The sequence below is a fragment of the Camelina sativa genome, chromosome 8, assembly GCF_000633955.1.
Source record: "Camelina sativa cultivar DH55 chromosome 8, Cs, whole genome shotgun sequence".
NCBI lineage: Eukaryota > Viridiplantae > Streptophyta > Magnoliopsida > Brassicales > Brassicaceae > Camelina > Camelina sativa.
This window is the reverse complement of record NC_025692.1, coordinates 27,203,464-27,219,969: the sequence shown is the minus strand read 5'-3', so window position 1 is coordinate 27,219,969 and position 16,506 is coordinate 27,203,464. Positions and strand designations below refer to the sequence as shown.

Here is a 16,506-nt window from a genome sequence, read left to right as displayed (position 1 = left end):
TTGACTAAAAAGACAAAGTTATATTACGATTTGCTTATAACAAATACACCTTCAACACATTTTAAACATTAGAATTTAGAATCTCTTATACGTGTTTAAGAATTTGTAAAGTACATCGGCCAAAAGGAAAATTAAAGGTTACTGGTTACTCAATGAATCTCGATATTAGGATTTAAGAACATGCTTTATGGTCCAAATCCAATGTTTTCAAGCAGCCAATATATACATCTTATTACCTCTTTTTTAGACAACTTTCTATTAGATATATGAATTTCTACTGCAAAGTTTTCGGATTCAACTCAAGTGCAAGTTGCTGAGGTTACATGTGAAGTGTACGTATAATTATTTAGCACAAGATGATGATGATTCAGCAAGGTGATTGATCAATAAATGTGACTTTACACATGGCTTAATTGGATTCTATATTAGAAAAATCTAGAGGAAAAGGGGTATCGATATACTTTCAAAATTTGTAATACTCATATTTTCTTGTCACCAATCAATTATTCATAGAACACGTACATAATAATGTCACAAACAGTAACGTTATCATCACTGTCATCTTTATAAAAGGAAACAGATTATAATTCTATTTTAAGGAAATAATTGGTTTTGCAATTTTACATTGATAATGAAATGTTTATACGGGAAGCAATAATGTTTCAAGTTTCAACAAAACAAGTCTCCCAATATGCTCGATGTCAGGTTTTGTCCGGGTCAAACTCTGTAATAGGTTTGCACTAGAGAACAAAGTTTGTTACATATCTTCAAGATTTATTATTAGTGATTCTCAAAGTAGTAATTTTTTAATCAAGCTTTTTGACATTTAGTACCTTTTTTAATCTTTTTAGAAGGATAAAGACAACACCAAGTCATTCTGTTTTGGCAATATCCCCTTGCTTAGCTGCATGTAATTAAACAAAAAGAAAAAAAAGTTGGTCTCACTATATCTATGCAAATTATGCATCATCTAATTACTGAATTATATGGGCCATAATTGCATACTATTAGGCCCATGGATGACAGCCCAGTGAAATTATGAATTCAAACGCAATCCATAACTATACAAATAATGAAAACCTCAAAAGGGGTTTGCTTCGGTCCATGAGTGAAGCGGTATGCACCAAGGTAATTCTTTTTTTTTTTGGACAAAACACCAAGGTAATTCTTATTTGAAAATTTTCGTTTATTATTTTTACATTGAGTTTGCTTATTCAAAATCCCTAAATTTTTTGGTGCATTGAGCCATAAAACAAACAAAAAGATAACTTAGTTTGTAGCTCAAGGAAATGAGATGTTTCTTTTAAGAACTTTTGATTATGCATATTGGGGTAGTGTAAGTTGAAAGTCATGTTCTTGTTAAAAATAATGATATAGCGTAAGGAGAAATTAAAAGTTGATGAAACGTTTGTAAGAGTAGAATGAGTAGATACTATTCTTTAATTTATATTATTCTAGGCTTTCTTGAGCTGCAATATAACCATCATTTTAGTATTATGTAAGACTCAAAACTCTCGAAGTGATTATAGAACACACAAAATCATGATATTTTATTTGTTCAAGCATTATTCAAATATTTAGTTACTTTTGTCATCGTGTTGCGTTTGTTAGACAAAAGGTTGAACACTTTCGTCCTTATTTTTAGGGTTGCTTTGTAAGGGAAACAACGATGTAGAATACGACAACTGATATAGAACAAAGAGACAAACCACTAAGTTGTTTGAATTGCTCGACACATCTACATACAATTACGACGTTACGTTATTGGGAAATACCAAATATTTCAAATTTTCAACTAAGAAACGAAAAACGGCCAATTTTCCCCTGAACTTAATTGCTTTATCGTATTCATACACAGATTTTTGGAATGTGCTTAAAACTACATGAACTTAACTAAAATTTGAATTTTCCACATGAACTATTGAAATCAAGCCAAAACCATCAAATCGAGTAACGGTGTTACTGTTCCGTTAATATATGATGATTGGATGCCACACTGGACCTTAAACGACGTCGTTTTTATTGTTTTAAGAAAAAATTGAAGTAAAATAAATTTCAAAAACTCAAGGATCGAACCATAACGCACGTAAGCAGGCGATTTAGCAGCTGAACTATAGTAACAAATAGTACAATTGCAAACGAGTATACGTATATAGATTTACGATGCAAATTAAAAAACTAAGAAAAATAAAAGCTTATCCTTTCTTCTCCTCTGATCTTCGTTTTCCTGTTTCTACACACTTCTTTCGCCGCGTCTTCAACAATTGGGATATTTATGACGATTAATTTTTGTTAATTTCAAATTAGGATGTCAAGAACTGAGATATTTATCACCCAATTCAAGTTACAAATTTTTTTTTATATAAAATCAAGTTCAGCTATTAAGGATCGGATTTTATACATGATTTTAATTAATTTTGATCAAAACTAACAAAAATATCCCAATTCTTGATCCAATCAATGAAAAATCAACATTCACAGTCGCAATGTTATCGGAGAAGAGAAAACAAAATCAGAGAAAAGGGTTACCTTTTCTTTAATAATTTTTGCGTTATCTTAAATATATATGTTTATCCATTTCATATTTAACGAAAAGTTACGGTAGTTCAGCTGGTTTTATGGTTCGTACTTCGTCGTGAGTATTAGAGGTCGGGGGTTCAACTGCGTATTTTGTACATACTGATTTTTTATTTTTTTCTTAAAACAATAAAACGACGTCGTTTAAGGGTCTAGTGTGGCATCCAGTCATCATATATTAAAGGAACAGTAACACCGTTACTCGATTTGATTGTTGTGGCTTGATTTCGATAGTTCATGTGGAAAATTCAAAATTTTAATTAAGTTCATATAGTTTTAGGCACACTCTAAAGATCTGTGTATGAATATGATAAAGCAACTAAGTTCAGGGAGAATTGGCCGTTTTCCCACTAAGGAAGGCCATATCTTATATATTCGAAAAGAAAATTGTTTAATTGAAAAACTATATGGAAGAAACAAGAAAACTGAGCAATATTTTGCCAAACATATGATATGCAAACAAGAAGAAAGCTATGGGATTTCTGAAAATGTTAACATCTTTCGCATGATAATTTTTTTTTTGCTAACATGCAAATATCATAATAATGAAGAGTTGGTTTTACAACCTTTACATTGGTTTCTTGGCAAAAAAGTAAAACAAGAAAGCAATTGTGCACAAAAGGCTAAGATATCTAATTCATTACAACCACAGTCCCATAAGGTTTCTGAACCGCTTTTTCAGCTGTCTTGCAATGATTGAGTTCCTGATCTCACGATCTATTTCTTTGAAGAGGATAGAAGGTGTGATGCAGGTTTGGTTGTGAAGAAGGTTGTTCCTCTGTTTCTATATTGCATTTCGCATGATAATTAAATTTCTAAGCAATATGTAAAGGTCGTACCTATTTTCACATATAAATGTTTTAGAAGTTTTTGTATGAAATCATCAAATAAGTAAAGGGAAATTATGAAGCTACCAATACATTTTTGTTTAAACGTGTTGTGACCACTCTTGATCGTAAAATATACGCAAAGATGATAAAACCGTTGGAGAATTTGGTTAAGTTAGAACCAAAGACAAAGCATCACTTTCAACCTTTATCCATAGGATTGGACCAAATTGTGGTCACAACTATGGAGCCTATTCGGCTGTGCGTACCATTTTCATTTATAAAACTTGGTAATATGTAAATGAAAACATAGAGATTGAGTTGTAACACATATCGAAATTTTCATTCACGAATTGAATGTGTATTAACCTTAACGGCTTTTAAGAGAGGACGTAGGCATTCATTGTTTGGCAGTGAATGGCATCACGAAGTAACAATTTTGAAATTTGTAATATTTTTGGAAATTCAAAATATTTAAAATTCGATGCAGTGCTCTTACAACTTCAAAAGGAATTTTCAACTGGGTTGTTGTGTCAATTTTGTGACACCAAATATATTTGTAGAAGTTGTAAAAAAAAAGGGACAACAAATATGAATACTATAGGATAAGTAACTAAGTAATACAGATTGTTTGTAGATGTATTGTACCGTTGGAATATCATTTGATGAATGCGACTTTATTTTTTTCCTTTAAACAATTTGTATACGTAAAAAAAAAAAAGGTAAAATCTTATTAAATACGTCATTCTATGATTTTATTGTTATCAAATCACAATCCATTTTTTTTTTTTTTGGTTTATGAGAAAATTAATAAAAACGAAACAAGAGAACATCGTAGATGGATCCGTCAATTACACGATTCCCATGGCCATAATAAAAAAAAATTAACAATTAAATTATTAAACTATAATAGTATAAATTTAAATCTTGTCGTCATCGATTTGGATTAGTTTACAAATTAAAATAAACCCGTTTAAATTAAATTAAATCACTAAACTAAATCAATTAGTGAAGATAAAGTTAAAAGTGTTTTTAAATGGATTAAGTTGAAGATGCAGAGAGATCGAGGAAGGAGTAAGAAGGAGAGAGAGAGAGCAAGAGAACCTCATCACTCTCACTCACTGCATTTTCCTCTTTTCTTTTCTCAGAAAAAAATTCAATTTTTTTTTCCCGAGAAAATAAACTGAAAGAATCAGATCGGAACACACAAAAGGGCTCTCTCATAAATGTAATGCGATTCAAAGCACGAGAAATATACAGAGAGCGAGAGAGCTACAAAGAAGAGGGGCTCCTTTGAGCGTTTGATTTCACGTATTTGAGCAGAGAGAAAGACTGTGTTTTGAAGAGAGAGATAGTAATGGGTGGTTCGTCGGAAGATTTGAAAATCGAAATCATGCCAGAAGTAGTGGAAGAAGAGAAAGCTAGAGAAAGCAGTTGCTGCAGCAGCTCTGAAACAACAACCAGACAAGAGGAAGAACAAAGAAGCCCTAGTTTTACGGAGGATTTCACGGCTTCTCCTGTCTCTTCTCGTTGGTCTGTTAAAAATATCGACGACGGAGAGAAGAAGATTCGTTCGGATTGTGCCAAGCATTCCAGAGTTTCAGGTTCGTCATAAATGCACCCACCAAGTGTTTGCTTTTATTCCTCACTGACGATTTCGTTGTTTTTTTTTATATTTTTAATTGAGCTTAAAGTTCGTAGCTTTGGATGTTTTGTGTGAATTTAAAAGGCTGTTCTGTTCTTATGGTTTGGCTATGTAGAGATTGAGATGATGAAAGAAAGATTTTCCAAGCTGCTGCTTGGAGAAGATATGTCAGGTTCTGGGAATGGTGTCTGCACAGCGTTAGCCATCTCAAACGCAATCACTAATCTTTGTGGTATGTCGAAATGTAGTTCACTTTTTTCATGATTTGTTGGATTCAACTCCTCTTTGAACAGATCTTGATAGGCTTTGTTTGATTTTGTCTTTTGCTTGAATTGTTTAAAAACAAATAAAGCTACTTTGTTCGGGCAACTGTGGAGGTTAGAACCACTGCCTACAGAGAAGAAAGATATGTGGAGAAGAGAAATGGAATGGCTTCTCTGTGTGAGTGATCACATTGTAGAGATGACTCCAACTTGGCAAACATTTCCTGATGGAACCAAACTTGAGGTATAGACTAGGCATAGCCTTTGGATGCGTTAGGTTGTTTAGAGTTCTTTAGTTGTGGATAAGAAACACTAAAACTTCGGATTATTGACTCAGTCTTTTTCTGGTTTCTTTGTTGCAGATAATGACTTGCAGACCGAGATCAGATCTTTATGTTAATCTTCCAGCTCTCAGGAAACTAGATAACATGCTTCTCGTAAGACCCCGTGACCTCTTTCACCTTACCAGGTGTCTCTTTTTAGGTATTTTTATTTAAGCAGCAAAGGTTTCATTGTTCTTCATCTTCTCTCTTTGCAGGAGATATTAGATAGTTTTGAGGAGACAGAGTTTTGGTATGTTGACCAAGGAATCATGGCACACGAATCAGCAGCAACGGACGGATCATCTTCTTTTCGAAAATCTTTTCAGAGACAAGAAGACAAATGGTGGCTTCCCGTTCCACGGCTTTCACCAGGAGGTTTACAAGAAAACTCAAGAAAACAGCTGCAGCATAAACGCGACTGCACTAATCAGATACTAAAAGCTGCTATGGCCATCAACAGTATCACACTCGCTGACATGGAAATCCCTGACTCATACCTTGAATCTCTTCCACGGGTAAGAAAAAAAAGAACTATGCATATATCCCGCTAACATACTCCGTTATGAAACCTAAAAGTTGCATTCTTCTTTTTCTTTGTATGTTTCAGAAAGGAAGATCCTGCCTCGGTGATTTAATCTACAGATACATTTCGTCGGATCAATTTTCACCTGAATGTCTTCTTGATTGCCTTGACTTATCCTCTGAACATCAAGCCATAGAGATAGCTAACCGAGTCGAGTCATCAATCTATCTATGGCACAAAAGAACAAATTCCAAACCAGCTACTAATTCTAGAACTTCGTGGGGAATGGTGAAAGAACTAATGGTTGATGCAGAGAAGCTAGAGTTAATGGCGGATCGAGCTGAAAGTTTATTGATTTCTTTAAAACAACGGTTCCCAGGTCTTCCTCAAACTGCTCTAGACATGAGCAAAATCCAATACAACAAGGTTTCTTCTCTCTACAACACGGAAATCAAATCCCATATCACTCTGTTTATTTTCAGTGCTCACTAAACGATCTTCCTTTTTCTCTGTTTTAGGACATCGGAAAATCAATTCTGGAAAGCTACTCGAGAGTTCTAGAGAGTTTAGCGTTCAACATTGTCGCACGTATCGATGATTTGCTCTTTGTTGATGATCTTACAAGAAATTCATCTGAACAGATTCCGACAACATTAGGCAACGACGGTAATGACGCCCTCAAGACCATTGCAGTGCCTGTTTCGAACTACACAACTCCGAGCTATTCACCTTCCAAACAGGAGCTCCGATCATCAATGACAGTTCCACCATCTCCTTCACGGTTCAAGATTCCTCACAGTAGCAGTGTTAAAAGGGTTTTGACAGCTTACGTAACGAAGAACGAACCTAGTAGATTAAAGGATCTTCCAGTAGAAAGATTGAGCCATTCTTCGTCCGGTGAGAGATTGTCTCTAGAGAAGTGCATGAAGGAGTCACTGAATGTGTCCAACCTTGATCCTGGGATTTGAATTACTTACTCCTTGGAAAAGTCTCTGTTTTTTGGATCCCTTTTCCTACATCTTTATAATGTTTATTTTCTTCTTGTGTGTAGTTTAGATTTGTATTATAATAATTGGAAAGATGGGCTTTGACTTTGAGATGACACAAAGGAGTTAACTAAACTAAAAGATTATTAAAGGATCAAGAAGAACTACGACAAATGTAAAAGGAATCCCTTTGGAATCTATGGAGGACACATCTTATGACAAAAGGCAGAAGAATCTCAACATTGTTCTTGTTCTCCTCAAAAGTAGATTCTCATCTCAACATGATAAGGAACCTTTCATAACAATCCAGACCGAGATAACCAAACATTCATATAGTAGTATAAGTGTATACCAAACTAATACAACTGTTTCCTTCGATTAAAAGAGAACCAAAAAGAGTTTATTTTATTTATATGCGTGGAAACTGGAGATCTATAGAGTTTTTGTACAAAACTATCAACGGTTTTATCTATATAACAAAGGGAAAACTAAATCTGAACCGGTCGGGTCAATCACTAAACCACGACAAGGGCCAAAAAAAAAGTCCCCTGTTTTTGCAACTAGCTAGCTCTAGCTTCAAACTTCTTCCATACTTTTGTAATAATAAGATGAGAAGTTACTACAAACGACGGATCAACAGCTACTCTATGTTCTTCTTTTTTGTTCCTATTTACCTGCAAAATCCAAAACCGAACCAAACAAACAAAAAGAAATCAGATTTTCATGTCTCAGTTAGAACCTAAGCAGAATTGTTCCAATGGATGTTTTGGGTTGAGTATACCTTGCTCTTTTGTAGTTATAACAGTTGCTTACGTAGTAAGATCTCTACTTAATAATAGAGAGATCCTGGAAACAAAAAGAAAACTCAGGAATGGTTAGAGAAACGAAACAAGATTTCCCCAAAACAGAACAACATGATGGAAAGATGAGAACCGATTATACCTTGCCACCAATTCCCTCTTGATGCACTTCCGGAATCATCTTCGCTTCCATCTTTCTTGTTCTTCAAAAGGAAATAAACATAAGTTATAAACACACATCAAAAGTTCCACAAGACTTAACTCTATAAAACATCTTATAGTAGACCAAGAAAGTTTCTAGCTTTTTCCCAGAGTAAATCGTGCATTAGATTCTTCAGCCAGATTCTTTAGAGACAGTAGTCAATGAACAAGCGTAATAAGTTGAGTTTAGATTTACCGTAGAGTTGATAGTGGAATTAGTCTGAGGCTGGAAATAAACATCAGGGCCACCGTAATAGATGGAAGAACTCAGATGACAAGGTTGTACTCTCTGATCCTGCTGATAAGCTGAACCATGATTCTCCTGATGTTCCCTGTTTCTATCAACATCACCTGCAAATTAAAAAAAAAAATCAAATATCAACAAGAGAAATGCATAAACAAAGACTTGTCCAAGATGATGATGATGTTTTTTTTAACATAATTATTACCAGTCTTAGAGGTTTTGTCGTTCCAGCCACCAGTCACAGTCTCTTGTCGCATAGATTCTCTACCCAGAACCTGAAACAAGAACAGAGAAGAATAGAGTATCAAAATGCTTCATAAATGGAGAAACTTGTACTCCAAGCCACGAATCACATAAAAATTCTTCTTCTTCCTCTTCTCTTGAGTGTTCATATTCTTAATTTGGGGTTGTGGGGTCTTCCATAATTTGAAAACTCTCTTTTAAAAAAAAAAAAAAATCCACTATTTGCAACAAACAGACAAACAAAAACAGAACCTTGACAATTCAAAAATATTCTGAATACGAAATTGAAAACAAAAATCAATCAAATCAATTCGGCTATACGATCAAAATCAGATAAATCATCGTATCGATTTTGAAAACCCTAATACTTTAATCGAAATCGAAATAGAAACAGAGATTTACCTTATGAAATTCAAACACCGACAAAATTGAATCCCAGATAATTAAAAAAAAAAAAAAAAATCGAAACTTTGAGGATTTTGTTTTTTACCGTAGAAGGAGGAGCAAAGATGGATCCGAAAACCCCAGAAGAAGGAGAAGGAGAAGAAGGGTTATCTCTAGAACCAAAAAGCTCAGAGGTTAACGAAGAAGAAGAAGAGGAGGAAGGTAAAGCCTTCTTCTTTCTTCCTTCCATTGATATTGATTTCGTCGCTCTCTCTCTCCTTTTTAGCCTAAACCCAGAAATCTCTAATACTACTATACGTATTGTATTGTATCTATCTATGTATATTACTTGTATATATATATATATATATAGAGTGATATATGTATTGGTTTATACGATGGTGAAGAAAGATTATAGAGAAGCAATATGAAAATTTTGGGAAGAGGAAGAAAGGGGAAGCAAAACTGTGGGGGACAGTGGAGACAATTTATAGAAGAGCTAAACTCAACTAACAACAACAACAACACCAACAACAAAACCATGTTTGGTTGATTACCGTATTAAAATTAAAAACCATATATAATCTTTTTTTCCCTTATAGAGAAATCAGAAAAACAATTAATAGAAAAGGTTAAACGACTTTTTATTATACACATATCTTTGTTTATGATGTCACTGGTGACGTAATTATTATTTTGTGCAATGGTATTTTTACTTTTTATCTTTTGCTACTTTACATAGTTTTTATCGATGTGTGTCACCAAGTGAAACAAGCATTTTATAACTTATTTATCGTTGCTGTGTGTGAGTAAAAGAAACTTGATCATTCTTAGTACTAATTTGGTATACTCTTACTTTAAACAACTGATGATAAGTAAGTTTGGGATGCTTTTACTAGGCTGACGCAACATCAATTAGACAACTGTGTTAAATTTGGGTTTATCTTGGGCTTCTAACTAAAAACTAATTGGCAATTAGTAGATTGACTTTAACCCTTTATATATGCATTATAATCTTTTTAAACTTCAGATGTGGGACTTGGTTTGTATTCCAACAATCTCCTCTTCAAACCAAGAACCATATGTGGGATATGAACACGCCTCTTCGAGATGATAACTCCATCTCGAACCGATCTCACTTAGACCGATAATAAACCTCTTCTTGGGCCCCCATTACTCGGGTTAACAAGAAGCATGTCCGTATCCACTTTTCTAGGTCCACCAGAATTTTAACCTTGGACTCTGATACCATATTAAATTTGGATTTATCATGGACTTCTAACTAAAAACCAATTGGTAATTAGTAGATTAACCCTAACCCTTTATATATGCATTATAATCTCTTTAAACTTTAGATGTGGGACTTGATTTTATCCCAACAAACTAATAGTTTTTATCTAAAAGATTTGCGTATGCAATAACAACAACATCAATGTACAAATGTCACGACTGGTACGAGGACTTGCTTGAGACGGGAAAATATCTTTCTTTTTTTTATAAAGGAAAAAAACGTCGGTAGTTTGGAATATGATTTCATGTCGATGTCATTCTACTAGTATGATAAGTTATTGTATCAATTACCGTTATCTGGTTTACTCAACATTCAACTCCCCCACTCGAGGTGTCTGATGACGCGATCGACACGTGGTAATCGGATTAGGGGAGTAGGACCAAACTTATCTTAGGTCGGTAGTTACCAAATAGCCACGTACGAGAGTCACACACCCAAACAAAAAATAAATCCAAAATGGATAATTAACGAACCCCCTTGAAAGGAAGGATGAGTCAAAGTTCGTTGTGTTTTTATTATCTTTGACTCTTCCACTTCTCTCATTCGCTCTTTGTGGATTTCAGTTTCACGTGACAGTTTTTTTTTTTTAAACAAGACCTTATCTCTTCTCTATTGTCGGCTGCAACATTGAACTTGACCTCTCTCGTTATCTCTACTCTCTTCTCAATGAATGAGACGTTTTATTAAATGCCAAACACTTTTTTTTCTTTCTGTTTTCCCAAACTTCGTTTGGTTTTTCTTGTAGTATTAAGGTTTCGAGATGTATATAGTTTTGAAAACCATGGCCACTTCTATTCTGCCTTACATTTACATCAAATTCAGGTTAGATTTTGGTGGTTGATTCTCATGCGAGAGAGATACTAGACGACGACTGGCAANNNAAAAAAAAAAAAAAAAAAAAAAAAAAAGTAAAGATTCAATTGCGTCTTGGCTTTTGTGATTATTGTTGAGTCTTGAGGAATTTTAGGATTAGGTTAATACGGAGTATAAATAGATTGAAAGCTTATAACTAATTATGCTTGCTCCATCAAACATATAAGTATAAAACTGCAATACAAAACTAATTAACTATGAATATTTTAATTAGTCGAAAATTACATTTTAATTAAACAGATAATTATGTAATACATGAAAGAGAGTGAAAGACTATAGATAAGTCTTAGTAGTAATTTTTCATACATATACATATACAGTATAGTGTTTTGAATAACAATCTATAAATATATTTTTGTAAAAAAAGAAAGAAAAAAAAAAAAGAAGTTATTTTAGTATAATGTGAACAAGTTTGTTAGTTAGTTTGGGAACTTGGTATCAAGCGGAAGATACGTCGGGGAAACTGCTAACTACGACACATTTCCATATTCTCTTCTCGAGATTCTAATAAGCGAAAGGATCTTTCGTCATCATCTTTACTACTACAACATTCGTACTGTTTACTCCATACATAAATAAATTGGTTTATTAATGTTTTTTTTTTTAAAGGACAATGAAAAATTCTCGTGATGGACAATTTTGCTAGCCAATACGAAAATCAACTAGGCCAATTATGAGCCCAATCACTTATATTAAGAAGTTTTTTGTTTGATAGAGAGAGCAACGTATACTTGGGCTCCTTATTTAAGACCCAATGGCCCAAAAATTGAAATTGGTGTTTTGTTCATCGTAAGTTTCGGAAAAAATAAAAATAAATGCACCAGCCGGGAATCGAACCCGGGTCTGTACCGTGGCAGGGTACTATTATTCCACTAAACCACTGGTGCTTTGGTCAATTATCCTTCTAAAGAATTGTAAATATATCATTACTTTACATAATTGAAGATCTTTGAAAACAAAAATTAACTCCAGCCTAATTGTAGTACCAAATCTAATCTATCATCAAAAGTGCTACAGATGAGATTAGGTTAAAATGAGAGAAACAGAAGAAAAAAAAAAAGAGAGAGAGTATGGGGGGAAGATAGCGTAAATACAAGACAGAAACAGCGCCCAGGAGTCACGCAACCTAACAGGTGACGTCATCACAGTGCTTCTCTCTGTACTACTACCCCCCCTCATATGGACCCAATATATATATTTATTTATTAAAATTGAGTAAAATACCATTTTAGGTTCATATATTATATTTATCCCAAATATTGTTTGATTTATCCAAAAATATTTCGTGACATGACCAATATTTATGTTACTTCTCTTCGTTTTAGTCTTTAAATATAAGAAGAAGAAGAAAAAGAAATTTATGAGGCCACCAAATACACTTTTAAAACATATTGTTACAAAAAAAAAACATAATGAACAACACCAAACCAAAGACTAATGTTTAGTTGTTACCAGAAAAAAATAGAGAAATATTCTAAATAGTACTAAAATAAGTTTTTTTTCCAAACTTAGCACACATTATCTAATTTTCCAAAAATAGCACTATTTAACACATTAAAATATTTAAAATTAATTTTTTGAATTTTATTTTTTAGGTTTGAGTTCTCAATTTCACATTTAAAGTATAGTTTTGAGAGATAGGATTTAGTATTTTGAATTTAGGATTTAATTTTAATAGATTAGTTGGTGTTATTTTTGAAATTTTAGAGATGTTGTGCCAATTTTGAAAAAAAAACTTATTTTTATGCTATTTTCGAGAATCTCCCAAAAAATATTTAGTTCTGTTCAAAGATTAGACAGAAACTAAACCATCATGCTTTTTTTTTTTTGGTATAGTTAGTTAAACATGTAGCTAATTGTTATCTTATTCAGTTAATTCTTTGTAACAAGAACAAATGTTTTTTTCTTTCTAGAGTGTAAAAAAATCGATAAAAATGAGTTTAGCTTTTTCACCTAGATGCTAAGTTGGATTTGATGGAACATAACATAATATAGTCGTCAACATGTGGTGTGGATTTGTCATTTATGTTATGATATGACCATTTATTATTCTAATTTAATGCGTCTCTCCTTAATTCTGATTCACGAGACAACAATATATGTACCGGTTCAATTTAAAAGAAAAAGAAGAAGAAAAAAAAAAGCAACGAATGACTGATGTGATTTATACTTTAAGAAGTGAGTTGGAATTATCTTTCCATGTGCCAAAATATAGTATTGGTACCATGAAATATGGTTTCTATTTCCATAATTCGCTGTTCTTTTTTTTTTGCTATTTAAATTCTTGTTTAGGTCCTTGTAATACAGTTCTTGTCGATGATTTACATAATTTATCATTCTTTTCTACTAATCGAGTGCAGTGTTTTTTTCCTTATATTCCTGCATTAGTCAAAGATAATTAATTAATTAAGACAGTTACTATTAGCTAGTAGCCTAGTCAGTTTTATAACAGCGCGTGAAAATTATCCGCGAGTGGATGATATGGTTTCAAAAGGCGTACGGAGTTTTGTGAAGAACGAGAAACGCCGTTACATCAACTGACGGCAAACTCGGTGGATTCTCACTAAGCAAAAGATTTGTGCAGAGCAAATCAAAACGTAATAATCTTTTAATTCTTTTAGTATTTTTATTTTTAAAACGTAATAACGTTAGCATGACGATGTCACCTGAGAATCCCAATGGTCTTTTATCAGAACTTGAGTACTTTGCAGTTGTAAGTCCTAATTAAATTTAGTACTGTGGCCTAGTAGCTAGCTACACGAACCATAGGTTTACACTGCAAAAGCTCATGGCTGTACCATCTAAACAAAACAAATGTTCCAATTAAAAATCGTTGTGTTTACGAGGATATATATCATAACTGTATAAAATGGATGAAAATCATGCTTCTGCTAAATTATGACGAACCAACAACTATTGAGTTGTAGTACAATACATTTACGTCTAATGTTGACGCTACCCGGTGCATTTGTTCATATTGGTTAGTTACAATAGTATAATAAAAATAGCTTATCAGATCAACGAATTAAAATCTGATTCTGTTTATTCTCCTTTGGTCATACAATATTGTAATGTATATTTTTCTACATTATTCAATTAGGAAGTTAGGTCCAATGAATCTTAACCCTTAAAGCATGTGCCGATTATAGCTGCTTTGTTAATGATATTTGATTTCTTAAAAATAATTTTTATTCTGTTTTTGTTAACTTGTTTTGATTTTTTTTACTCGTGATGAGATACTTTTGTATGATCGTGTATTACGTATATTATATAGCATGTTTTTATCCAAAAGATGACCTACAATTAAATTCAACAGTTCTTGTGGTTGGGATGTTATTTAATTATGACCTACCAAGCAATTAATACTTTTCGCATTATTATGTTTAACCTTTTTTCGACTTTCATATAAAATAGGTAAAATGTTACTACAAACTAGCAAACGACCAAATAAAAAGAGTTTTGCAAGTTGAGAGGTGTGTTGCTCAGACTCTTCGTTGTGTGCAAATTTAGAAATTGTATGATATGTAGACTCTTGGCACGATTCTTAGACGCAAAATAGGTTCGCTATGTTTCAATAACCGGTAACAGTGGTCCGCGAATACCATGACTAGCCAATAAGCCATCAACAACAAATTTACAATTTGGAATCAAATGCCAACTCGAGACGGTTTGAAGAGTTGGGAGCATCCATGCTTATGCATGTCTTTTGTGTGATCATATTTTCTTTGAACACCCACATTAAATACACATGGACTGGTCTTTTACTTTCGACATCATCGCAATCCCTAACTCCGACTCAGTTTACGTTCTTTTTTAAGGGTCAAATCGGCGTTTCCAAAACATCACACTGAAAGCACAAAACGAATACGTCTACGAACCACTCCATCACTGCAAGATCCCGATCAACCGAGACAATCCTCCTAATTGGATCTGGCTTTTTCAATCTAAAGTAGTTTAGTCACCAAATCTTCCTCCAATCCTCGTGGTTTACAATCATCACATTATATTAGTAAAACTAGTCCTCATCACAAAACATTCCTTTTGTAAAGTTTGTTTTGTATGCAATAAATTACTCTAGTTTGTTAAAAAACAAAACAATAATTATAAATTACGAAAAGAAAGTCCAAAATTGTTGATACTTTTATTTTATTTTTAAACAAAGAATATATATAAAAAGAAATATTGCTTAAAAAGCTTCATGTGTGGTTACCCGTGATGCAATGTAAAAAAAAAAGAAGAGAAGAGAAGAACTAATAATTACGTGCACTTTAATTTACTGTAATACTTTATTGGAGTGCCTTGGTTCTTTTTCATTTTTTTGTGGTCCATCTTAGCCAAAAGAGGAAATACTTTTATATATAAAAAATTGAAACACGAAACAAGTATTGCTTAGTGTTCGAAACACATTTTCAAATGATTTACGTCGCATTATTTCCCATGCAAACGAAATATCCTCTAATGATTATTTGAAACACGATTATTACAGTACAGTCGAATTTACTTTTCCGTTTTAATCATTTTGTGGCATATATATAATTTTTGCAAAGATATTCGCTACAATATTAGAAAACTGTGCATTATGTTTTGAATTCGTACAAGTAACTCTTTTAGACGTACTCTTTTTACACACACACACAAAACTCATTTAGACGTATTTATTAAATAATGTTATCCATAGAACGACAAAATTGTTTATGATAATTGATAATGTGGTGTAGTCCTACAAAACTCTCACCGTTTCTCTCTACCTTCATGTCTCTCTCTATCTTTCTCTGTCAAACAATTTTTTTTTTTAAGAACCCTAGATTTCACAGAAACTTATCAATTAGTTTTCAAAATTCTCTCCGGCGCTCTCCTATTAAAATTGTGTTTATGCGAAGTTGCGAACAAGAGGAACACAATTTTTTCTGTCCATAAGATTTTTATTTATATATTTATTCTTTACTGCAAACGTATGGTTGATCACAATTTGATTCTCATTAATCTTATGGGCCATTCCATACCATCCACGCTTTTATTACACAAAGTTAGACGTTGTACCAGAGACATTACTAATTACTAGTAAGATTATAGAAAGAAAAAGAAAAGTAAGACTAAATTTTAAGCGTAAAAAGGTATTTATTCCAGCAAAAGAAAAGAAGAAAAACGACAAAAAGAAGACTCAAAAGTTGTAGAAATGTCAGTAAGTATGTGAAAGACTGAGACACAGAACAGTTTTGTACAAGAACCAGTTCCAGTGTCACCGGTTACAGCCGGTCACCTTCTCTCGAATTCCTAAAGCCCTCTCTCCCACCAAACCCGGGACTTTTCACTTTTCATCAGTTTT

At 33.1% G+C, this 16,506-nt stretch overlaps 2 protein-coding genes and 1 non-coding gene across 3 annotated transcripts; 1 reads left to right on the top strand and 2 right to left on the bottom strand.

Annotated features, from left to right (window-relative positions):
* Positions 4,450–7,255, top strand: LOC104708947 (rop guanine nucleotide exchange factor 7). The gene is made up of 7 exons (XM_010425606.2): positions 4,450–5,008; positions 5,165–5,281; positions 5,402–5,556; positions 5,675–5,749; positions 5,851–6,150; positions 6,243–6,584; positions 6,677–7,255. Exons 1-7 carry the CDS (start codon positions 4,762–4,764, stop codon positions 7,124–7,126), a joined length of 1,686 nt encoding a protein of 561 aa, XP_010423908.1. The 5' UTR covers positions 4,450–4,761; the 3' UTR covers positions 7,127–7,255.
* On the bottom strand, positions 7,458–9,540 carry LOC104708946. The gene is made up of 6 exons (XM_010425605.2): positions 9,123–9,540; positions 8,595–8,664; positions 8,342–8,496; positions 8,087–8,147; positions 7,926–7,990; positions 7,458–7,818 (listed from the first exon to the last, which is right to left on the bottom strand). Exons 1-5 carry the CDS (start codon positions 9,264–9,266, stop codon positions 7,974–7,976), a joined length of 447 nt encoding a protein of 148 aa, XP_010423907.1. The 5' UTR covers positions 9,267–9,540; the 3' UTR covers positions 7,458–7,818; positions 7,926–7,973.
* TRNAG-GCC lies at positions 11,997–12,067 on the bottom strand. The gene has a single exon. It is a non-coding gene; the product is annotated as a tRNA-Gly (tRNA).